The sequence below is a fragment of the Tinamus guttatus genome, unplaced genomic scaffold, assembly GCF_059628265.1.
Source record: "Tinamus guttatus ecotype Peru unplaced genomic scaffold, ASM5962826v1 Tinamus_guttatus_pri_ptg000650l, whole genome shotgun sequence".
In the NCBI taxonomy this organism is placed as follows: Eukaryota; Metazoa; Chordata; class Aves; order Tinamiformes; family Tinamidae; genus Tinamus; species Tinamus guttatus.
The window spans coordinates 330,373-355,355 of record NW_028289184.1 but is presented as its reverse complement, the minus strand read 5'-3'; the positions used below and the strand labels follow the sequence as shown (position 1 = coordinate 355,355).

Here is a 24,983-nt window from a genome sequence, read left to right as displayed (position 1 = left end):
ACACAATTTAGCAGACTGAATTCCCAAGAGATGGCTATAACCAGAGTATTTTTTATTTTTGAAAGTTTTCTTTTATTTTTTCCTACGGCAATTGTTTCTCAGGGGCACAGAAATGTGCAGCCTGAGCAGCCTCAGGCACTCGCAGAACACAGACGGGTGCTTAATTCTCTGCACTCTCACCCTTCCCCACACGAAGGTTTCAAGCCATCTTGTTGCACACTGTATTTTCCACTCTCTGCAGAAGTACTAACAGATGCTGAACTTATTCCTTCATCTCTTATTAAACTAAACTGACACAGTCTCTCACTACAGTGTCTATTCTCCAGTGCTTCCATCCACCATTTTCAGCCTTCTTCGTTGTTATTTTGCTCGAATTGCAAACTTAAAAAAAAAAAAAAAATATGTATTCTGGAAGCAACTGCACCAGTCTGGACCACGATGACAAAGGCTCCTAGCTGACATTTTCATCTGTTCAAAGAAACATGAAGTTGGCCTTTAAGGCCTAATGCTACCTGTTCAACAGAGTCTGTCTCTGCATCCTAAAACCTATTTGGGAGCCGGGACTTGCTCTGGAATACACCTGTTCCCAGACAGTTCGCATTTGAAATGCACTGGTTTTCAATAACCATACCTGCTCAAAGCTGCAACCTTGGGACCTGAAACATTATTTGGCATTGCAAGAAGTACTCAGGACACCAATTCAACTAATTCTTCTTTCCTCACCATTTCCGCCTTGTGCCGGCACTAAATCTGCAGCAAAATAAACCAGAAAACCTGAGAGACACCAGCAGCCTGGCAGGCGCACGGTGCACTATGACACAAATTACAAACGACACTCGGAAGGGGCTGGCGGCCACGGGCACTGGGAGGCTCCATCTGCGCTGACCTTTCCCTGCCAGCACGAGCAGCACTAGGCCTTCCTTAACAAGGTTAAGGCAGCAGTACAGTTCGGAGGATCACTCCACCCTTTGGCTCAAGAGGACGTGGCAGTACCTTGAAGGCGGCTGCAGGACGCACAGCTGCTCTCTCGGACAGGACCAAAGCGTCTTCCACCTCTCCTCAGCTGAGACCCAAAGCCACGAGGGACGACGCTCGGTAACCACACGGTCAGCACAAGGCAAGCGCAGCCCCTGAGGCATGACCAGGCACACGTTGTTTGTTTAACACCTTCGCGATGTGGAAAGCAGAACCCCAACTCCACAGCGCGGGCAGCTCCCCTCTGAAGTGCGAGCGGTTGCAGAGCAAGGCCGCGGGCAGCTGCAGAGGGCTCCTCGGCCAAGCTCTCCTGCAAGCTGCTGGCACAGCCTCAGCTAAATCCTAACCAGCAATTCCTGTCCCTAACCATTCGCGGAGTCAAAATACTGCAGCACGTGGGTTTTACCTTCAGCTAAATACAATTAACTTCATTGAACATTTTAAAAAGGAACTTAGGCATCACCAAGCAATGCTATATTACCCTTTCAGAACACAGGTATATAGACGTTTTATAACAGAGCAAGCATACAAACCCGCCAAGTTACACATGCCATTACAAGCTATTTTAAGTCCTAAATCCAACAACCAGTGACTGACATTTTTAAAGATTACTCTTGTCCTTTGTTTTTTCTGATTTTCAAGTGCAATAACGTTCTTCGTAGACATCAGGCTTGTTAAATCTGTTATTGGCCTGCTTCACTCGCTCCTGCCACATGCTGAAGAAAATGCGGGTTATTCATTCTATTACACTTTGTAATACTCTCCCACAGAAAGAGGATGAACTCCCATTAATTGAAAGATGAGAATTAAAGTCTATAGGGAAAAAAAAAACCCACGTGGTCACACTACTGTACCATACTAAGTATGAAAAAGTATCTTCCACCTCAATCCTTACACTTTATTTTGCGTGTTTTACTATTGCCTAAGCAGACAGGTTGTCTGCGCTAGAACATGAAAACAGGATCTCCCAGGTAAGGCAGAAATAATTACAGGAAAATACAAATCTACTTTTAACTACAGGGAATTTATCTCTGACAGGATGGAGGGACTGTAGATTCCTACGTCAATAAAACCACGTATTAATCAATTTTAAATGTTGATTAACTACAGTAGATTTTATACTTTGATTTCAGGCCACATTCAAGAAAAACCCTCTTCAATTCTTATTGCACAACCTTCAGGTGTTTTTCCAGTTAAAGGCACTTAATTGTCATATCCAGATATGACATTACGCATCTGGCGGTTTTATAACAAATGAGATGCCTAATTAAATGAAAATAAATCCAGCACCCAAAAGCCATTTCCAGACAGCAGCAGAGCCCGGGGCTGCACGTCAGCGTGCACAGCAGCAGTATTTGGCAGCAGTATTCACTGCAAGGCACATGGGAGCGACGGAAGCGCTCACGCCAAGAGCTGCCACAGACACCGTCCCGGGCCTCTGGGGCCAACCCAAACGTTACGTTGCTGCATCGCCGCTTCTTGCGTCTGGTTCAGCTAGTTCAGCAGATCTCCCTGTCCCACCGGTGTGGATTACACTTGTTTAGTTGTTAAATAGTCAAGCAAGGATTCTTACCGATTTAAGCTCAAGTCACAAATGCTCAGTAGCACATTTGTTAGAAGGGAGGAGAAAAAAAAAAAAAATCTGAGAGAAGCAGTGGCAAAGGCAAGAAATACCCAAAGGGCCTTGGCTCCCTGAACTTGGTGTGGTTCAGCTGCACAGCAGCACCACCCCAGCACCCGCCTGCCTTCACACTGCCCCGGGGCTGGAGTGCAGCACCAGGACACGCGGTGCCTCCTCGGCCCTGCCTCCAGCGCGCCTCAGCCCCCAATGCCCGGGGCAGGCCCCGCCACCCCAAACTCTGGCAGCCGCAGGCGGGGCCGAGGAGGAAGCCGGCTGGCACTTTCATTTAACTTTCATTCTTTCATGTAAAGGGAAGAGCTTCCCAACCAGCAGCAAATGCACAGAGCAATGACATTTTTATAAGGTAAAGCAAACTAAGTCTGTTTGGTCTGGATTTTTTTTTTTTTTTTTTTAAAGTATGACAAATCCAGATTCCAAAACATGTAAAAAGCATCTTTGAAGGTGACTGCACAGCTACACGTACACCCTCTCTCTAAACAGATACCAGTACAAGTTCAAACCATGTAAGTAATTACAAAATGTGAAATGAGGATATTGCGGAATCATTTCAGACATCTGATATCCCATATTTAAGCTACAACACAGAGGCCCTTCTTCCAAGAGGGTTTTTTTTAATCAGTAATCTCAAAACAGAGGTATTTGTTATGGTACCAAGTAAAATATTCTTTATTTTGAGAATATTTCATGCCTACTATATTATTTCAGACGCCTCGTTAATACTACATTAACAGAACAACAGCTTTGAAGACTATCTGTAACTACGCACACTGTTCTACCATACTGTTAATACCGTATGTTCTTCCAGAAAGCCCAGATTTATCACGCTCCGGTTTCCCAGCAAATTAGGTTGTGGTTTATGGATTTGTAATTCCATGAGTACCTTCAGGGGTTATACAAAATAAACCTAAGAACAAGCCTACTGCCTGTAGCCTTAAATCTGCAACACTTGTAAATGCAAATCTATACATATTTTACAAAATGCAACAATTTTCTTATGTTAGATCACTGAAGTTAAAAAAGCATTTCAATATATTGTTTTCCTACACAAAGCACACCTAAAGGATAGCTATCTACTGTGGTGGAAAGCTTTGGCATATATATTTTTTTAATAGTATTTGAGAGACCGAAAAGTAAGTCTTTTCATTGAAATACTACCAATTGTCTTTTTGAAATAGCTATGACCTGTAATACCTATTAAAATAACTATCGGGGCATGAATTCTGCATGCACTCCAAAATATTTCAGTTGGCTGCATCTCTTTGGAGTGATGCCTGCACCTGCAGCAGCTCCTCCAGCAGCTCCTCCATCCTGAAAGTGAAGTGAGATTGTATCCCAGCAAGCTGGTCCTGCCAGCTCCGAGAGGGGAAGGAGCATCCATAGCCACTGGAAGGAGAAGACTTTTTACACCCTTCCTTGGCTTCAAAGACTTCCAAAGAGGCTCTCGACAACTCATTCACTCAGAGTTGCTACAGAGAGTAACAGCATTTCCTCGGGATCGGGCAGACTCTGCCACGTTACTCTAATGCTCTGTTCAGCTACACCAGACAACCAGTACTTTTGCTTTCATTAACTAAGAAAAGCTACAACCCATTCATTTAAAAATAAATAAGTAATCACATGTACTTTCCAGGAAGACAAGGACAAAACAATCTGACAAGGAAAAAAATCTTGAGGTCTAAGCAAATAAAAGGAAGAAGTAAACTCCTTCCTGCATTACACATGCCCGTGCAAATGTTACCAGTTGCAAAAGGATATCAGACCAACAGAATTACCTGCAGCGTGCTAAAATGACACGCGTGAGTGGGAGAGGAGGTGTGGAAGAAGGAGCAAGCAGAGCGTGGCCAGTGCGTGCGGACTGCTCCAGCAGTGCTGGACTTTTAATTGCACTCTCCCAAATAACTTGAAGCTTTCTTGATCAAGCATAAATTAGGAAATTTCCAGCACAAGCTTCCCCAGTTAACTGAGGATATTAAAAGTTATTAAGGAATAATCCCAGGGCAACATTATATTAAGATTTAGTCTGTTCTTTGTATATGAAACTTTATTTTGAAAAAGCATGGCACATACACTTCCGAGACTAAGAGAAAACATGCATTAAGACAGACATTGGAATGTTTCAGTTATTCCATAAATTTGCCCTAAATAAACCAAATATTCTAGGACTCAAGTTTAATGGCCAAAATGTCAGGATATAGAAATGCACAATCAGGACTCCCAAAGAATATTAACGCTACCATGTATTCACAGTACAAACAAAATTACAAAAGAAGCTGATCTTTTAAGACATTAGTTTGACCTAATCCAGAACTGCAAGTATTAGATTATATCCTGAAAACAAATATTTATATTTATTTTACCTGTTACTAAAGTACTACACAACTTCATTTAAAATTTTTAATTTCTACCTTTTGGAGGGTTGCTGTTAAGTCCAAAACTCACACATAACAGCAAAACTGAGTGTCAGTGGTCAGAATAAGCATTTCTCTCCTCAGTTAACATTAATGTTTCTTATTTATACTGTTAAATCATGAAGTACCTAGAATCGGCTGTCTTAAAGTATCTACATAAAATGTGAAATCAAAATCTGAACCTGTAGCAGCAGGAGGTTCGTCAGGCCTGTCAGTAGCACAGGAAGGCTCAGTGTCTTCAACTTTTTCTTCTTTTAGGCTGGCATCTGCACCAAGTACTGCAGTGTGCAATGCATCCCCAGAAGATGCTTCTTCGTGGACATTTTGGTCAGTTTCAACAGGAATTTCCAACTCAACTAGGAGAGAGGAAAAAATTTTGAATGAATAAAATTTAACAAAAGCACATACCAAAACACCAGATACACATCTACAGTCAGATTGTTTGCTGTTATATTAGCATAAAGCTTTTTTTAAAAAACAAACAAACAAACATTTTGAACTTCTTAAACTCGCACAGGCTGCTAGTTCATCACAGCTTCATACAGGCTAGGTCTGCTCAAATCATTATCAGAGATTCACCTGTGAGGAAAAGGCAAGTTACTTCTACACTGCCTAGTACAGAAAAAGAGAGCCCTTCTGTTTGCCTTCGTGTTCAACAAGTTGATTAAACTGTAATTTAACTTTTAAACTACTTCCCAAATCAAAAGAATATAATAGAAAAAAATATATAGAACATAAAAAATAAACATCAATTGCATAATTTTCACAAGCATAACCTGCAATCTCTTTAAAAACAGTTTCTTTAAGTCCTCAGGAAACCAGCAGAGCTCTCCCTTGCCAGACAGCCAAGGATGCGGCTGGTTATGCTCCCTATTACATGGGGGAAACGCTAGGATTACGGACAGAGAAGAAATCAAAAGCAAATGAAGAGCAATCAGTGCAGCAGAGATCAAAATAAGCTTTCCTGGGGTTTACCCTGCACTGCTCCTGAAATCACATTTGTTTTAGTTGCATATACACAATCTGGAGGTTATGCAGTGAAAATACGGTTCTGGTAACAACCAAAAGCCTTCCTTACCACTGTATGTTCAGGACATACAAGGAAGCTACTTACCCTTCTTAGGTTCCTTTGGGTGAGATACTGCATCTTTCAAAGCCTGACTTTCTGTCGAAGTTGCTGTGTTGTGATCCGTGCTTTCAATCTCATGGCTAACGCCAGATGAGAGTCTTGAAGATCGCCTCCTAATCTGGTCTCTCTCATGGTTCTCTGAAGAGCCTTTCAATTTTTCCTGAGCTAAAAAACAGAAATCTGATGGTACTATGTAGCTCACATGCACATTTGACTTATCTCCCAGGAACAGTTTGAAGTTGTTTATGGACTGAGTGTATCAGCAAAAGTTAAACAGCTCTCATAACTAGGCCTCTGTAAAAGGTACACTCACATCAACAAATAGATACAAGCACAAAAACAGGGGATAAAGATTCTGATACACATTTATTAATGTTTCAAATACTCTGAGTTACAGATTTTAAGTGTGAATACAGATGTCTTACTGATAAAGCACTGCTTTCAACAGCAACTGTCCCACTCACATGTTCCATAGGAGATATTAAATCAGGCAGCTCAGACACAAACAACCCCGACTTGATAATGCTGGATAATACATGAACTGCAACTTTTACACTTTCTGGTCCTCTGGAAGATAAACCTCTTTAGTTCTTCTTCATCTTTGTTTGTGATACTACCACAAATGGTAATTTTATTTCTTGATCAACACTCTGAAGCTCAACATAATTACACAGTATATCAAGAAGTGGTAGCTACCAGACTGCAGTGACATGAACATGTATCAAATGTTAAAATATGGGGGTGTTTGTTTGCTTTTTAAGCAACGTGGTAGATGGTTCATATAATAAGAAAAAAAACACAGTTTCTTAGAAATAGGCTTTTTTGGTTGTCTAAATATTGGAGAAAATATAACCACTCCTGCCCCTAAACCCTGTAAAATTCTGCATGAAAACTGTCAGCCTGTGCATGGCCTCTGTATCCAACTCAACTTTCAAAAACTGGTAAAAACCTTCAGCATAACAATGCTATACATGAATGGCCAGTTTAAGAAAAGCAGGTGCTGCCTTTAAGCCATTTTTATATCACATTTCATGGTTAATATTAGACTTTTTAAAAATTCCTCTTACACTTCTGAAACTTATTTGTACAGTTACCGTGACAGCTGAACACCAAAAATACTCACACAAATTTTTTTCAATCCTGGGACGCTTCGCTGGAACTTCTCCTCCTTTAGGTATTTTCCGACGTCTTAACTCTAAAGCTATGGGCTGCAGCCTCTGAGAACTTTGCTCTATATATTCACATAGAGAACAGAAAGTTGACTGCATGTAAAACTGGGAAACTTCTAACACAAGTTTGTAAGTCTCATTATTTATTCCTTTATAAAAAGTGTAAACTAATGATCTCCACACCTAGTTTCACCTGGCTTTCCTATGTCCACATATTAAAACTGAATCCTACTGCCAGCATATTTTACAGTTATTCATGAAGATTATTTGCCTAAAACTGATTGCTTGCCAAATCGTTGAAAACCTTTGAATCTGAAGAACAAGTATGCTCCCAGCTGTCTTGAAGCTTGAGCAAAGGTGAGATAAGAAAACATCTAAACTTCTAGAGTCTCTGAGGCTGGAGACAGAACAACAAGACACTTCTAAGTTTGTAAGGACTTGGGACAATGCAGTCTGAGCAATTTATGTCTTACTACATACCTGTTGGAGGAGTTATTGGTGGCCTTCCACGTTTTCGTTTAGTTTCTTTTACATTTTCCTGTGGACTCTTTACATTGTCGTTCTCAGGCTTCTTCTCAATTTCTGTATCTACTGAATATTCCATATCATTCTCTGATATATTCTCTTTATCTTCTTTTCCATTCTTAGATATATTCTTCTCTGAGCCCTTGCCTTTTTCTGAGATGACTATCAATTTTCCCTCTTTATCAGACTGCTTAACCCTTTTCTCAGTCTTTAATGTCTTTTCATCCTTGTTTTTCTTTGCATTATCTGTTGCTTTCCTCTGTTCTTTAAATTTCTCCCGCTTTTCAGGAGATGACGGAATTTCATTACCTCTTTCTTTAGGCTTAGCATTACCCACGATAGTCTAGAAGGAAGAGAGTGGGACATGAAAACGAACTTCTTGCAATCTGGAAGCCCTCCCCCCTGCCCCAGCTTTGTATTTCGTAGACTTTTGCCTTCCCCCCCCAGTTTTCAAAGGAAAAAAGCACATACTCTTCTATTGCCAACAGCACATTAGAACTCTGAGGCAGCTGAACTGTGAAGACCTACAGAGCAGACACATATTGGTTTAACAGGATAACATAAATACTAGGGAGCCATTTGACACGATTTTGAGAAGTTACACATTCTAATTTTATGTCCGATGTAATGAAAATTTCAATCCTTCACACACCTTTGTCTAAGAACTAATTTAGTCACCACTATCATTAATGAAACTCCAGGTACACAGTGAGACACTGAAGAAGTCAAAAGAAATACTTAAACTGTAAACCTGAGGCAAAATTAAAAGGTCGTCTTCACAGTTAAGTTCACTCCCCAGTAAGTTACTGATACAACATTCAACTGTATTATTGTTTTACCATATATATATGTGTGTGTGTGTGTGTATACATACATATATATATTTCATAGAGGAAGCCAGGGTTGCTTAGGGTTTTCCCCCCTCTTCCCATGATCCAGCTGCAGTCTCAGAGCTCCCCTGCTCCAACAGAAACCTCCTCCTGATTTTGAGTCTAGATTATTCTTCTCTATGCTTGGCCTTGTGTTAACACTGGCTTTAGTTTAACCAACCTCCCTCTTCCTGTTGTCTAATAACTCGAAGCAATTAATAAGCAACCAAGCTCCTTTCAGCCATAGCACTGCTCTGCGCAGCAGGCTGAAAGGAGACAATCGGAGAAGACTTTGGACACAGATCACAGGCCTGGAAGGGCTGCCTCTTTGTAAAGAGGCTGCAACAGCTGATTTCGGTTGCACGAAGTTCTGAGACGACGTCTCATCTGCTCCCATACAATCTCGCCTTTCCCACCACTGTCTTCCTATCTGCACGTGGATTCATAAACTGATGCAAGAGAGCAGTTTCTAGGCCATAGGCCTGAGAAATAAGCTTGAAGCAATAAAATGGTCAATGTGCACATCTGTTCCACCTCTCACAAGACCATTTTAACCATGCTCAGGAGAACAGACATGAACTTACTTTTTTTTTTTTTTTTTTTTTTTAAAGAAAAGACTACTGTAGCAATCAAACTTGAGAACTTGCAAATTAAACAAAAGCCTTCAAACATTACATTTCACTAGCTGTGCTGCTTGCAGAACAACCTATGTGAATAGGACAGGAGACATCACATCATACCTGAAACATCTTAATCAAGTCATACTCAAAAAATTGAATGGTAAAGACCCTAAGCCTTATCTGCTGATATTCTGAACTCTTCAAAGCTGTCCTTGCACAAAAACACTCACAGTGTGCAGGCAATAACCATTTGACCAGCACTGTCCAATGCAGCCTGTTATTGCCTCTCTGCAACAGCAGGGGAACACTGCCACTGAAGAGGGCCACCTTATTCTATTACCCTCTAAAAACAGGCTTTTAAACAAATAAAATACAAGCTACAAGTCTTCATGATTCCAGCCTTTCCTACATTATGATGTATCTAAATTTATACCGTAAGCTACTTACATTCACAACTGAGTCCTGAATTCTGAAGTGGCTGGGTTTTTTTTTGTTTGTTTGTTTGTTTTTAATACTTTCCTAAAGAGTTTTGATAACAAGTAAAAGCAATTTCTCCCATTATAGCTTTTATCCCAAAGGAGAGAGTAAAACATGGTAATAAAATTAATTTCACAGAATCAGAATCGTTAAGGTTGGAAGGGACCTCTAGAGGTCATCTAGTCCAACCCCCCTGCACACGCAGGGTCACCTAGAGCACGTGGCACAGGACTGTGTCCAAGCGCGTTGTGAGGAGCTCCAGACTCCACAACCTCTCTGGGCAGCCTGTTCCAGTGCTCTGTCACCCTCACTGTTAAGAAATTTTTCCTTAAGTTCCTGTGGAACTTTTGATGCTTCCAGTTGGTGGCTATTACCTCTAGCTCTGCCGGTGGCCACCACTGAAAAGAGGCCAGCACCATCCTCCTCACTGCCTCCCTTGAGGTATTTGTATACACTGATTAGATCCCCTCTCAGCCTTTTCTTCTCAAGTTAGAAGAAACTTCCCAGTCAGTGGTTGTACTGAAAACAAAACCTGAATTCCTTTCAAAAAGAAAGCCATATCCAAAGCACTGTGGAAAGCTCATAAACTCTCTAAAGGAGACAAAATATTTTGCCTTTTTTTTTTTTTCCTGCAGATTGAGCTGCAGAAGACCTGCTTTCTTTAGATCGAGTTGATTTAATAGGCTAGGAATACTTCTCAAGGCCATGACAAGTATTCATGTAGTTCCCTTGTGAGTCTTAGTCTATCAGTCAAATTATTAGTATTTGAAACAGCACTTTATAGAAAATGTGAAAGTTTTCCCTCACAGCTTGGCAGATACACAACCTGCAGAACACCAAGGAAAGGCAGGCCTCTCCAAGACAGTGGCAGATTGAGACTGTATTTTTCAATAATACATTATTGATGACAATAATAATGTTTGGACTTCTTTCTTTTTAGGAGGAGGTCCACATCAGTGTTCAAACTTTTGCTTTAGTTTTCTGCAAGTCACGCCTGAAAAAACACAGACTACAGACATACCACAGGAATGTGTTGGCAGGATTTGAACCTTAAAACCATTCCTGTAAAGAAAGTTTTCCAAAAGCAAATACTGAATACTTAGAAAGTTTTCTCCAGGTCACAGATGACCCAAACCTGTCAGCTATTCCTGCATCTCCATGCACAAAAACTGACAAACATGTGCAGACTAGCATTTCTTCCTTAGTTTTTTTTTTTAACTGCTCATTTTCCATCACTAGCTGAAAGTTGAAGTCACTGTAGGTAAGACTGGCAAAGCAGCCAAATCACTGACACGGAGTACGACCAGAGAAAAGTACTGCTATCACCCCAAGCTGTGAATGGAAAGGTTAGTGGACAACTTTGCTGAAGGACTCAAGATAATCAACTAGTTCCTTTAGGAAAGGCTGATCTCAGTTTCCATCCACTTAATTTTTGATACATATTTTAAACTAATTGTTAATAGCTAAAACAACTGAAGTGTTTTAGAATATCCTACCCCTATTTCTAGTGTACATACTCTGAAACTTCTACTGATTGTATTTCAAAGAGTACATTCATGAGTACATGAAACCAAGAACTTCTTAGGTCATGCCATGATTTGCATCACGTTTTCATTTAAAGGGCTTTCACCTCAGAGACTGCATGTCAGCAGCAGAAGAATCAAACACTCGATTCATACTTTTGCAATTAAGCAAATCTAGCTGCTTGAGCTGCCCGTTTTAAAACATGCCAGCAGCATGAACACATTACTTACCTGGTCTTTGGAAAAAGCTTTGACATGAATGTTTTTGACAGTCTGAACTACACCATCATAAAATTTCACAGTATATGTACCTAAAATTTGAAAAACAAAGCACAGCAATTTAAAGATCAGAAGCGATTTAACAGAGTGACTGGTTACAGTTCCACTACTGAAGCTGCACATTAAGACCTAAATAGAAGCTTCCTTATCAGCCTTGTTGGAAGGCTTGAACAGTAAAGATTTCTCTTTACAGGCCAGGTAAGGGAGGAATAGTGAGGGTATTATATATAATTACTGTAAACATAAAGGTACACGTTTGAGGGTAGAGTTGCTCCTTAGACACACTTTCCTGCCCAAATCCTAAAATACTTAAAATAGAATAATCTGGGGGATTATTGCAAATGATTTCTTTTCTTGCTCATACAACTTTTATAGCTGCTGTAGACAAAACATTGTCCTTCACATGCTTAAAAGCTTAGAATGAAATTCAAAATGCAGTAGTAACAAACATGACAAAAGCAAGGTGATTCCTTACCGTCTTTGTTAACAGAAGTAACTTTGGCCGGATAAAAGCGACAGTCTGACCAGCATGCCAATACTCGATCATTTATATGAAATCCCTAAAATATATTAGTTAAAAGTATTTTCATTTAAGAAATAATAAAACATACAACTTCATTAAATCAAAACAATTTGTTTCCCAATTAGTAAAATATAAGGCACAGAACTTATATGGTAGCTAAGGCAGGAAGAATGAACTGTTTTAATGCACCTGGGTGGTCATAATTCACCTAACTGCATAATAAACTGGGGCACACACCAATGTCCAGTATTGGCTACTTACTGCACATGCTTCTTCCTCATGTAACCCTTCTTTTCTTAACTGTATTTTCTCTAAGGGACGCAAGTAAGGACTGTCCCAGCAAAACCATTCATCGTATCTATGGTTCCAGCGCTTGAAATGGATGAGTACTTTCCCTTCCTCATAATCAATTTCTTCAATGTGAGCTGGATACCTGGAAGAATAGTAATTAAAATCAAGTATGAATAAGTGCATCTCTGACCATTACTCCAGCTACAGTGCAAAACATTACACAAGTGGCCTTCTGAACTACCAAAAATCAAAGTATCTGAAGACCATTTGATCAGCTGTAATGAGAACTAAGGTTAGTCTACTTAACAAAATGTTGTCTCTACAGTCTTAATATTATTTCACCTATCTCTTGTATGAGCAATAAAGCTATTACAAAGGATTAAAAGGCCCAGAACAGAACAATCCCCAAACTGAACTGCATGAAAGCAAACACTGGTTGCATGAAGGGGAGGCAGCTGAGGGGGCTCTTCCTCTCTATATTTCCTCCTTCCCCCTGGGACTAGAAGTCAGAAAAAGGCTGAACTTTGCTATATCCAGCATAAATGTGAAAAACTGATAGCTGCCTTAAGGGCAGGAGGAGAGGGTCAGGTAGGAGAGCCTCAAAGATGAAGTCAGTGGGAACAACAAGAGTTATTTCATATGAATATAGTGTTAGATGCAAAGGTACTAGCATTTGTAATGGGTATAATGTCAGTGCTCTGTTATAGCTGCGTTTTTCTTGTAGACAAGCTTTGGAAATACTCTTTTGCTAGACCAAGCACTATAACTGGAAAAAAAGAAACAAACTTAACTTTGCAGCATGTGATCAGACCGGAAGAGATGTCTCTAAAACTTAACTTTTCAAGTACATCAGTTGATGTGGCAGAAGACATTACCTAAAATCTCGACTTTCAACAAATAAAATATTTACACAATTAAGGTGACAAGCCAGTCATTCCAGCTCTCTTATCAAGGACAAGACCCGAAGGTCGATAAATTCACTCCTCCGAAGAGATACCCATCAATTCATGTCAACAACCTTCTGCAGAACTTCTGGTTGAGGTTCTGAAGAACCTGCAGTTATAATCCCTATGCCTCCCAGCATAACAGCTAGTCTAGCAGGCCCAATAAATCAGATTTACGTTTTATGTTCTCAAAGTTGAATCCCATCTTCAAAGTCCCAGACCTTTTAAATTATTACTACAGGATTCAGAGAAGGTCAAACCCAGTAGCTTCCAATGACGAAGATATTATAAACTCCGCATTTCTTTAATTGCATTGGTAATTTGTAGACCTCAGTAAATGTTTCAGAATCAACACTATCACAGCTGAAGATAACATCATGAATCGAAGTTCACCCCACTGCAACAAGAGCACCAGAACATGTGGATCAAACATAGGATCCAACCTGGCACTAAAATTAAAATCCAAATCCAGCAGAATTGAGACTTAAATGCAGAGATTTAATGTTTTAGGTGTATCATTTTACAGTTATGAACTGATGACAAGACTTCAGCAGTTATGGCACGTGTCCCTTGTCCAAAAGGGAGCGACAAGTGAACAAACCACTAAGACTCACATTGCAGCCGCGAAACTGCAAAAGCAACTTGGAGAGAGGAAGGCAGATGAGAACTACTGACGGCACAGGCATCTCTAGGCTTGGACAGCCCAGATTCTGACCACCAGCAGTATCTTACGTTTCAGTAGGCTCTGAGCTTGTTCTAACACACTACAACCGCCATCTAAACAGCACCCATGTGAAACAGCACTATGCAGACATGTTACCCACAGGAAATCTCCTTGAAAGACCTTCTAAAGACTTAATCTAAAGATATACAAGACCTTCTTGCCGCCAATGTGTTGAACAAGTTCCATTCCGGAAATATGCTCTAGACAAAAACCCTGCTATTAATCCCTCATCCCAGACAAATCAAGGGGGGCTATGGAGAGAGATCAGAACAGGTCTGGAGAGAGAGTCTGTGAGAATTAAAAACACCAGGCAAGATTTGCCTGCCTTTAAGACCTAAATCTCACTTACTTTGACCACAGTCACAACAACAACCAAAAATGCTGCTTTCACAGAAAGTTAAGGCAGCCAACAGGTAACTAAGATCTCAAAGACAATCTCTTGGCAGTTAAAAGTATCAAATCTATTAGAGGCCACATATTTCACTTGAGAGTATCTAGGTCCTGCATAACGCAGTAAAATCAGGGATAGGAATTCCCACAGACCCTAGCAGGAGACTCCCACAGAGACTAGCAGGAAAAAATGTCCTTGCCATCAGAACTGCAGTGGGTCTAGGGCCCATCCAGATTCCCAAAGATCCAGAGGGAAGCTGGTGAAAATGAAGGAGAAGTGGCTCAACACCGTGCCAAACATCATTTAGGACACGTCGCCTCTCTTTCTCTCTCTCAGGAGATACACACTAGAGCGTATCAAACAAACTACGTGATGCAAAACTACCCCCTGCTTCATACTCAGTTAAAGAAGGAACAGCATCCTTCACATCAGGGACCATCATCCCAGAACAATGCACCAGTTTCACCACCTGTGTCTGTTCCACCTCATCCTCTAAAAACTCCCAGATAGGGTGAATTGTTAATATATCCGCAAGAACTGCAAAAAGATACCTGAGAATGAGACCAAATTTCAGCCTGGTCTAGAGCAAATGGAGACAAACTAGAGCCCTCAGACAGCTCCTGGCTAATAGGCTGAAAAACCTAAACAAATCCTACCTTTCTAAAGCAGCCATCATCTGCCAGTAGTTTGTTCAATGCTCCGTTGAAACACTAAGTCTATTAGACACTATGATGCATTCACAAGCTTGGAACATCCCCAGTGCTACCTTCCTTTTGGACCTAGAAATACCATGGTGTTGTCCAGCACCTGGCAACTGCAAGGTGAAGGAGAAAGGGTCACAGGCTCTCAAGAGCTCTGAGCTCCACATGTTGAGCCTCCTCAGGAGGCACACATCCCTACAGATCTACACAGAAAAGGAGTAACACCCCATACCCCTACGCATGTGCCAAGGAGCCTTTAAATACCTCAGGGCCAAGGCAACTAAAGAAAGGGCCTCTCATTTAATCAAGAAAGCACCTATGGAATGGTAAACAAAGTGAAACACCTAAGCGGAAACCTAGCCCAAGGCATGAAAAAGAGCAGAGTCTGCCACGTGTCCCGGTAAGGTCAAATAGCTCCTCCTCCAGGCCATGAAGGAGGCGTTTAGCTGACTGATGGACATTCAAGACTGTTAATTGATCCCAAGCAAGAAATCTCCCAACTGATACTGCTCTGAATACTCTTCTAGCACGTTGTAAGAACAAGCTGAAATTCTGCACTACTTTGGGCAATATATCAGGGCATCAAAACAAGTCATTTTTTTCAGAAAAAAATCAAAGGGAATGACTGGCTTGTACCTTTCAAGGCATTATGAAAAATGTGATGACTGGACATCAAAAAAGAGAAAACCCAGGTGCACACCCTGCTGGGATTAAGAGTTTTGCTAGGAACCCAAGGGATAGTCAGAAGCTCTAACAGCAGCACTCTGAAGAGATGGAGGCTATTGACGACTGGCAACTCTGGGCACCTCCTGCCAGAGCAGAACAAGCAGTATGAAAATACGTTCTTTTAGATAGAAGTGCAAACCCAGCCATTGCTATGGGAAGACAGGAACATCCAAAAATTCAAAATCAGGGTGCTGACTGGAGGAGTTCCTATCTCTCACATCAGGATTGGTTTGTCTCTCTTCTTTCCTACACAGTAAATTGTAATTGCTGTAAAGTCTTTTTTTCTCCTGAAACTAGAACAGGACAATCTTACTGCAGTCAAGGGAATATCAAAAGGAACAGAGACACCTTGGAGGACTGGCACTGTGAACACATATGTGGTTTCCTAGCTTCTCAGGACTGGGACAAAATCCTGACAGTGACAGTAATTAAATCTCTTGGGACTGACTATCTTTACCCTTAATAGGGTAGCACAATACTCTTAAAAACACTAATCTTGAGCTCAAGACTGAAGAGCCTTAACCAGAATCAGAAGTCTTTTCATCTCCATTTTACTCACGCAGCAGGTAGAAGTGAAAGATGCTGTTACAACAAGGTGGTCACCGTTTGCTTTCTACAACCATTCAACGCAGCCATCCTTTTTGTTATAGCACAGTTGCTGCTTTCCAGAGCCAAGGGGTTTAAGTGATCCAGTACAAACAATTCCAAGAACTCAGTTCCCCAGGGACCACATGTATGTCAATGGATGCAGCTGGTGTCTCTGGGATCGGCAGAGGTCTGAACTAGTGGAGCAGTCCCACCACATCCTCTGGAACCCAGCACTCCGGTGGATGCATGGAGGCACTAGCTGGTGCACAGGGCTCTTCCCTCCTTTGATGCTGTCTGGTCAGCAGATTGTCATCAGGGACCGTTCACGACAGCTTTGGACAGGCAAGCCGCAGAAAATGAAGTCAAGCAACAAACAAGGACTCACTGTACTCTCTGGAGTTTGAGTTCAGGAGATGACACAGAAACACACCAGGAACTGAAGTGCATAATTATGTTATGTTCCACGAGACAACTAGATGCCTTTGATGAGGGATCTAAGCATGCACAATTCGAGTTCTTTGCACAGTCAGTTCACTTTGCACCCTTGTTCTCTTACACAGAGCTGGGAGATTGGCATTACACTCGAACATCCAGGAAGCCCCAAGCTAATATTCCAAGACATGAGCCCTGGCCATGAAAGACATGTAAATTGGGCTCCCAGATGAAATACTTCTCCTCAAGGCACTACTGCCACGTGAGAAGCAATACTTGCGCTTCAACTGACTAGTGTGTAAGGTACTGAGCCCAGAAATAAAAGGCACCTCTTTTCAAACAGGAGACTTCTGCCTATGCTTCATGTGCCAAGATAACACAGCAATGCACAAGAAACATTTAGACCTCTGAGGGTCTAGCACTGGCAAGAGCAATTGTCACAAAAGAAATCTTGAATCCATGTAAAAAGCACATCAAAACCACACCAAGGAATGCTCCTGCTCTCACTACAGCAGGCAAAAATAAACATGGGGGTGATGGCAAAATCTTGTTGTCCTCCACAAGCCCACACCTTCCATGAGTGGTGGGCCTCCATCTGTCACTACTTACATTGCTGAGAGAAAATACACATCCAGCTCTGGTAGCTTTTGGTTCACACCTCCTGAGAACACGACTACATGTGGGTGACTATTTAAGGAAACATGGACTTTCTGCCCCAGAGTTCAGACCAGCAAGTGAAAGAGACTTTCAAAACTGGAGAGCCAATAACTAGGTTCTGAGACTGTACAGGATTTTGCAACTATTCAGAAGACATGAGTTTTTCAGAGTTTCTAAGAATCTGCAATATCTCCAAAACGTTAATATAAGCTAAGAAATATGTAAGCGGCAACAGGTGCTGTTTTTTTTTTTTTTTTTTTTCTTCTTTCACCCTATCTTGCAAATTTTACCATACGAGAACTAAGTACTTGTATATTTAGGCACTGTTTTTCTCTAAAGAAGTCAGAGAGGTCACAAACCACTTACGTGCATTACTTAGATAAAACTTAGACTGAATGATACCTCTAGGAAGCCTACATTGCATGTATAGCACAGACAGGTTTAGAAATCTCATCGCTGTAAGCTTGCCAATGTTTCTTTGTATGCAAAAGATGCAAAGAGTTTCAGACTGAGACCCTATCTATGCAGTTTCGATTCACAAAGGAAAGCCAATATAAAATACAATTTAATGTTTGTACTTTTCTTCTGAAAAGTTATGTTTATTCATTTTCATTATTCCATTCCCTTTCTACCTGAAAAGTGAAAAATATCTGGGATGCAGCTGAGGCATTTTGGACCTAGCCCTGTACATCGCTCCATCCTTCTGGGATGCCTGGGTAGTTTTCAGCACAGTGACTTCTACAGCTCATCTTGCCTGCTGTTTCTAGAGGCTGAAGTACAACCATATCTAACCCACACAGACTCTTAAATAAAAATCAACCATCAGACAATCAATCAACTGAGAGAAGATATCTGAAGAAACTAACAATGCCCAATTGACACCCATATTTAAGTCCTTTACCCTGGCAGTTTTCAATCTTATATCTCATTCACTGAACGTTATTAAATGCTAATTTGCAAGATAACTTTCTAAAACAGACACAGTTAGAAGATGCACTACTCCCCACCGCAGTTATGCAAGATAAATTTTTCTTGACTATGAGGTCTTCAAAGCAGATTCCAAAACAAACTTCCTGTTAGGAATGCATGCCCCTTTTCAATTCTTTACATCTGTATTTAATTAAACTTACAAATGGGCATAACAATTTCAATAAGACCTTCTAAGCCTATGAATTCATAACAATGATGGAAAAGAAAGTAGTGAGGAGCTACCTTGGGCATCATGGGCTGCAGAGGACTCGTCCCTGCCTAGACTGCTCTGCAAAATGTGTATAGCACAGTTTTTGCATGTGAAGTAAAGAGCACTCAAGCCTGAAGTTGCACTACATTGAGGTTCAGTTCTCTTTCCAGATGCAGACAGCACTGGTATGCTTCTTTTTAAGAGCCAGCACAACATAACAGCATTTATTGCCCATTTCAACCACTGGTATGTAAGCATTTAAAAATTAACTATTTTCCTATAAACCAATGACCAGGACTCTAAATACGGTATCAAAGTAAAATGTTTTTAAGATATTAAAGACTTAGCGTTAATATAATATGAATTTTTTAAAAAATACCAGTTTTTTAATCTGTCACGGGCTTCCAACTGGGCTCCCACCTCAAAGTTGATCCCTCTTCTATTCGGTGGATGTTTTGTCATTTTGTAATAGCAACACTGCTGATTTTATTCCCCTGAAAAAATGCAATTAAATATCAATCACTAATCAAGACACATACAAAATAAGCTTATGCACCATAACCCCCAGAAGCTAGGTGTTAAGGGAACCCGTTATTTCTCATTTGCAGAAAGTCACGGGGACAATTACCTCTTATAAAATGGATCCCAATTGACAGTGTGCAGAGTCATTTCAAAAATATGTACAAAGAAGTACCTACTGGCCCATAAAAGACTGAGGTTCAACCGTTGTCAACCAGTCCAACTGGCAGGTCAGTTAAGAACTCTTTGCAATCCAATGCTTATTCATGGCTGACATAAAGGTTTTGTGATACTATTTCCCCCCACCCCATCTGGATTTTGATGAAAATGAGGAATTCAGTAAACAGGAGGTGGCAGAAACACACAGTATCCAAAACGCTTCCAAAGCTATCATTTTAGTAAACTATCCATAACACTACATCACCTCATCGCTACAAATGCAACAGAGATTAAAGACATCAGAAATACAGAGCTAAGTAATTTTAAAATATAACTGCCTATACTGTCTCTATCTGCATTGCTTTCGTTCTGCTTCTCCATTTTAACTAGGAAGCAAAAATATTGTTCCAGGGAACAGCTTTCCTTCAGTTATATAAACATTTACAAAATCTTGCCAAGACAGTATCATTCTCAAGGTACACTCAGTAGAAAACCTGATCAGGAATTTTTTTTTTCCCCTGAATTTGTATCAGCTGTGTCACACAAATTATCACCTATTCGTGCAAGCTTTAAGCTCACAACACCCAAAATTCAAACACCTTTTGTCCACCAGTCTTTCTTATAGTGGGGCTACATCTTGAAGACTAAATTGAAAAACAAAACAAAACAAAACACACCCACCTCATCTCACACTACAATAACAAAAAAACATGCACTGTGAGCTAAGAATTAAGCAGCAGCATTTTATTGGGGCCAATTTCTGATACTGAATGACACCATTAGCTAGAGTGTATCTAGAAAATGATATTTAGGAATAACTATCCAGAGTTCCAATGTGGTTTACGTATCAAAAATCTTTAGGAATATCATGAACCTTCTATACAGGCAAAAACCACTTGATTTACATCAAGTAAATCAGGCCATTTGCCAAGGGAGGGTCAAGCAGATACCCCAACAAAACTCACCTTCTACTTCACACACATACACACACAGATCCCCCTCAAAAAAGCCTGCAAAGAATAAGCAAGGTGGGAGAAAAAAAAAAAAAAAAGAAGTATTCTCAGTAAGCTCAATTCACTATACGGTGCTTCACACTAACTAGAAAACATTGTAGCCAGATAAGAATCCAGAAACATTGCGAGTTACTTATCTATAGCATCTGACAACCAATATGGGTTCAATCTGGAGTGGTTCTGATTCAGTTCACTACCTACCATCTCCTAATACAGCTCGAGTGTGCTTGGGTTTTTTGTTCGTTTGTCTGTTTCTTTCTTTAATTTACAACTCCATAACTTAACTGAGAAAGGGAAGGAAATTTTAGAGGAAATTTAATGTCTAGAGTTTTTTCATTTTTAAGCAGGTTAGCCATTTATACCTAAAACATGCACTGTTTTCCCTCGCATATTATTTCTGACATTAGCACTAAAATTCAATTACTCCAAATATTCAATTACTCCAAATACATAATAGAAAGAAACTCTGGTTTTCACTTCTAGTGAAAGCATAGCTGTAAGTTCTCTCCTGCACTACAAACCTTATTTTAATTCTCCACTGAGAATGGACATGCAGAGACAAGAGAGTCCTAAAAACATCCACGAGGTAGCCATCTCCTGGCGCCCTGCCGGAGCTGCGGTGATCCCGGAGCACGGGAGTCCTGTCAGCGCGGGCACCTGCGGCTCCAAGAGGAACATGCTACGTGTCTCCACATTTCAGCAGCAACATCCCATCAAATGGGGCTTCTGGAGGCACCCACGATCACATGAAATGTGATGAGGAAGGCACTAGTATATTTTCAGTTGAATATCACAAGGAAAGGGAAGCAGTTAGTTATATTTACAGAGTCTGCAGATTCTGTGAAATACCTGAACTGCTTCCAATTTCCAGCTGGGGAGTCAGTGGGAAATGAGTGTGTTTATAGCACGTGTGGGCTACACTGCACTACACCAGCCAAGCTCAGGGCAAGGCAACTGGAAGAAAAACTGAAAGCAGGGAATAACAGCAGTAAGGACAAAAAACTGTTTCTCCTTTCTGCCCCCTCTTCCAAATCCTTCCTTCCTCCCCTGCCCCAAGCTATTTGAACTCGAGCTCCTCCGCATTATCTCTCACATCTAACTGTTCCATTTCACTCGACCCAGCAGCCCCTACATTCAACATGTGTGGCCAGCCAGCTCATTCTCTTCATTTGCAGCCCATTTCAGAAATGGCTTTCTGAGCAGATTCGTGCTTGGCAGTGCAGACACGAGGGAAATCGGTTACTCAAGAGAGCAGCTCAACAATCTGCCCCGTACGCAGCCACCCCAGAGCGGGCTGAAGCCGCCCGGCGCCGCCCCTCCGCACGTCCGCCTCTCCCAGGGAAGGGCGGCAGTGGCTCCGCGACCTGTCCCTGTCCGCGTCCAGCGGAGGGAGGGCTTTGCTGCTCAGAGGCGATGTAGGGCCTTGCCTCTACCTGGCGATTTTAGGGTTCAGCCCTTCTGCCTCCTTTGTAGGGAAGGTAGAAACTTAGAAACCTTAATTTAGAAATCTTGCTTTAGAAACCTTAAATTAAACCAGAAGAGATTTTTTTTTTTAACAAAGCACCCCAGGCTAAGCTAGAGATGGTAACAGCTACGACTTGGAAAAGAAGAAAGCTTTATCCAAACACCTCTTTAAAAATGCTATTCAGCAGAAAGTGAATTTGAGTTAACTCGGTAACTCAAACCCAAACTTGGGCAAGATTTTTACTTTGATAACTTCAGGAATCCACATTTCTTAAGTGCTCAAGACCACAATTAAAACAAGGGCTGGTTATTAGGCTTGCTCCCAAAGTTGGAGGCCTTTTCTCTAGAACTTATCATTCCACTACAAGGGTTAGGCCTGTTTCAGGAACCATCAACCTAGGATTTAGGCAAGCTACTGCTCCCAACCAGGAGTCCAAGTACATGTCACTAAAGCTATGGGGTTCCACTGTTAAAATGGGGGAGCATTTTCTTCCAAATAAAAGTCATTATGAGGCAATTAAGATTTAAAAGAATATTCCACATCCCACAAGTACCAAGAAGAAACATTTTCTCCTTTGCACTTTCCCTACTAAAAATGCTTACATTTTTCTTTACATTTTAAAACAAATTCTCTGTTAACAGCACAGGTCTTGTATATCTTAATCTGCACCAGTGCCTAAAATTTTCTGTTTTAATCTCTCTCAGGTAAGTTTTATCCCTAAATCTGGTATATCATGTAGCTTACACAGTTAGCTTCCACAACTCAGCCTCATCTCCTTCTTTAACATATCTGTGCCAAAACCATTTTTTTTCTCCTCCAGAACCAAACGTTGGGAAGAAAAAAAGGAGAGAGAGGCACTTTACTCATAATCTTAGTTCTCTAGGTTGATAAATAAGCATGTCAAAACTCCAACAGATTAAAAAATACAAATACGTAATTATTTGGAGGAAAACGACATTAAATTCACCCTGCCTGGCGAGTACGCTGTGAGATTCCCAAGAGCCATTCCGCATTGCTGGTGGGTCGGGAAGACTACGAAGAGCAGGGGGCAGGACAGCTGTCGGGTCAATAAAAAGTACTGACAGCACTGCTGGAGTGAAAGGAATTAGGAACGGACCGCACTGTTTTCACAGAGGGTGGCTGCACAGGTACAGCTAAATACTGGTCTACTAATAATGCCAAGATGTGAAATTTATCTCCTACACAAGCGTATGAAGATACAGGTATATTTTGTTTTCTTAATGCAGAGCTGTATAAACTGTTCCTCCACCAGGACATGTAACAGTAGACGCCACAAAACCTAAGATGGCTCTACCACGCACTCCAGCACTGGACAGTGTTCCAAAGCTGCCATCATACAGAAGCACACGGTTTCAAACAGCCAAGGACTGAGGCCGATCATGCTTCCAAGGTAAGTTTTTATTGCACAGTCATAGCTGCTTTTGACCTTCCACCAACACCCCGTGCCTGCGTCACACGCAGCCTTCCCGGGACGAAAGCCTCTCCGCTCGCACCCTACAACACGCAGAGCCCCAGCAGGAGGGCTCGCTGCAGCCAAGGCCACGCACCCTGCCACAGTCAGAAGCCTTTGCAAGCGGACAACCACAGCCATGCTGAAACCACACACCTGCACGTGAGGGCAAAAGTGCAAAGCAGCACTTACAGATACCACTACATTACACAAACCTAATGGCATCTTATGAATACTAAGTAAAATTCTTGCAAATATCAAAGCACCATTTTATAAAATGACTTCGGCACTGACATAGGAAGCACTGACTTATCACCAAAACAAAAACATCTGCCTGTGCTCTGCCTACCAGATTTCGCCTGCAACATCACTGCCACCATCAATTATCCCTCACTGTTGTTTTCTCTAGTTATTAAAAAAACACCACTAAGAGACATCAGTTATATATCAGTTATATATAACCAAGCAGTGGTTTCTGTACTAGCTATTAATCTAAGGATTTCTCTACTTCCACCTCATGGTTCACATACTGCTTCACAGCAAAATGAGTGAGCCTGAGGACACAGCCATGTCACACATGTCCTCAACCACAAAGCTTCAGACCTTCAACCAATTCTTCCAATGCAAGAGGAGCAGCAACAGGAAAACTCCAGCTGGACAGTCAATTAGACATTCCCAGAAACTTCCAGGAATAATGCAGCTCCTGCACATATCTATCCAAAACACACGTTCCAAACAAGACACAGGGTTGCACGCAGCTGTTCTTCTCTGCACTGTGGAGGATCCTCAACTAGATCTTGACCAACACTCACTCCTTTCTTTGCAATTTTCCAAGACTGAATCAACACAGCATGTGAAGCCAGTTCTTGACTGAGCAACATAACACTGGAAATTGGATCTTGAATTAATACTTTAATTTTCAGTGACAAGGATACTGTATAGGTAGGTCCTTAAAACTGAAATATTTACTCAGAGCAAAAGGCTTTTACTTAATTTCAGATCCATGTTTTTCTCTCGTTTACACAAGTAGACCAACAAAGCCGTAACAGCTCAAAAAGCTCTATCTGCTCTCCTCTTCAGGCAGGGGCCCAGAATTCCTCAGCACCCTTGGGGAGAACGTGAAGAGCTATCGGCAGACATAAGTTACCCTCTCTAAATCGAGGGCCTCATGATCTCTCCTAGATTAAAGGTCATTTTGCAAAAGCCATTTTCATGCTCTCAGCAACATCCCACACAAGTGTGCTGTTGTATGGAGACTGGGAGAGACCAACACAGAGGCAGAAATTATAAACACGGATAATTCAACAGAACAAAGAAATAGCAATCTTCTACAATAAACCTATTACCAAGTGCAATTAAAGAAATGAGTACTCATTTTTTAGTCATTTGATCATCTCTCATTTAGCTGTTCTAGTTTCCTTTTTTATTTTTTTAAACACACTATAAGGACAAACACCCCAAAACACTGAACAAGCAAAAAGATTTGGGAAGTGTTTTGTTTCATTTTTTGTTTTAAGTCACATGAAATAAGGCATGTATTTCCTAAATGACATATAGTATTTTCAAGAATATCTACTTGAACC

The 24,983-nt window shown here is 41.1% G+C and overlaps 1 protein-coding gene across 7 annotated transcripts in view; it reads right to left on the bottom strand.

Annotated features, from left to right (window-relative positions):
• PHF20 (PHD finger protein 20) overlaps positions 1-24,983 on the bottom strand; it is a 56,599-nt gene that overhangs the window by 27,278 nt on the left and 4,338 nt on the right. For all 7 annotated transcript variants that reach the window (XM_088536060.1, XM_088536059.1, XM_088536063.1 and 4 more), the window contains 8 exons: positions 19,153-19,267; positions 12,401-12,572; positions 12,092-12,176; positions 11,569-11,648; positions 7,804-8,191; positions 7,278-7,385; positions 6,140-6,319; positions 5,208-5,381 (listed from right to left, as the gene is read on the bottom strand). In XM_088536060.1, coding sequence (XP_088392186.1) covers positions 5,208-5,381; positions 6,140-6,319; positions 7,278-7,385; positions 7,804-8,191; positions 11,569-11,648; positions 12,092-12,176; positions 12,401-12,572; positions 19,153-19,235 — 1,270 coding nt within the window. In that variant the 5' untranslated portion in view covers positions 19,236-19,267. The remainder of the gene's footprint in view (positions 1-5,207; positions 5,382-6,139; positions 6,320-7,277; positions 7,386-7,803; positions 8,192-11,568; positions 11,649-12,091; positions 12,177-12,400; positions 12,573-19,152; positions 19,268-24,983) is intronic.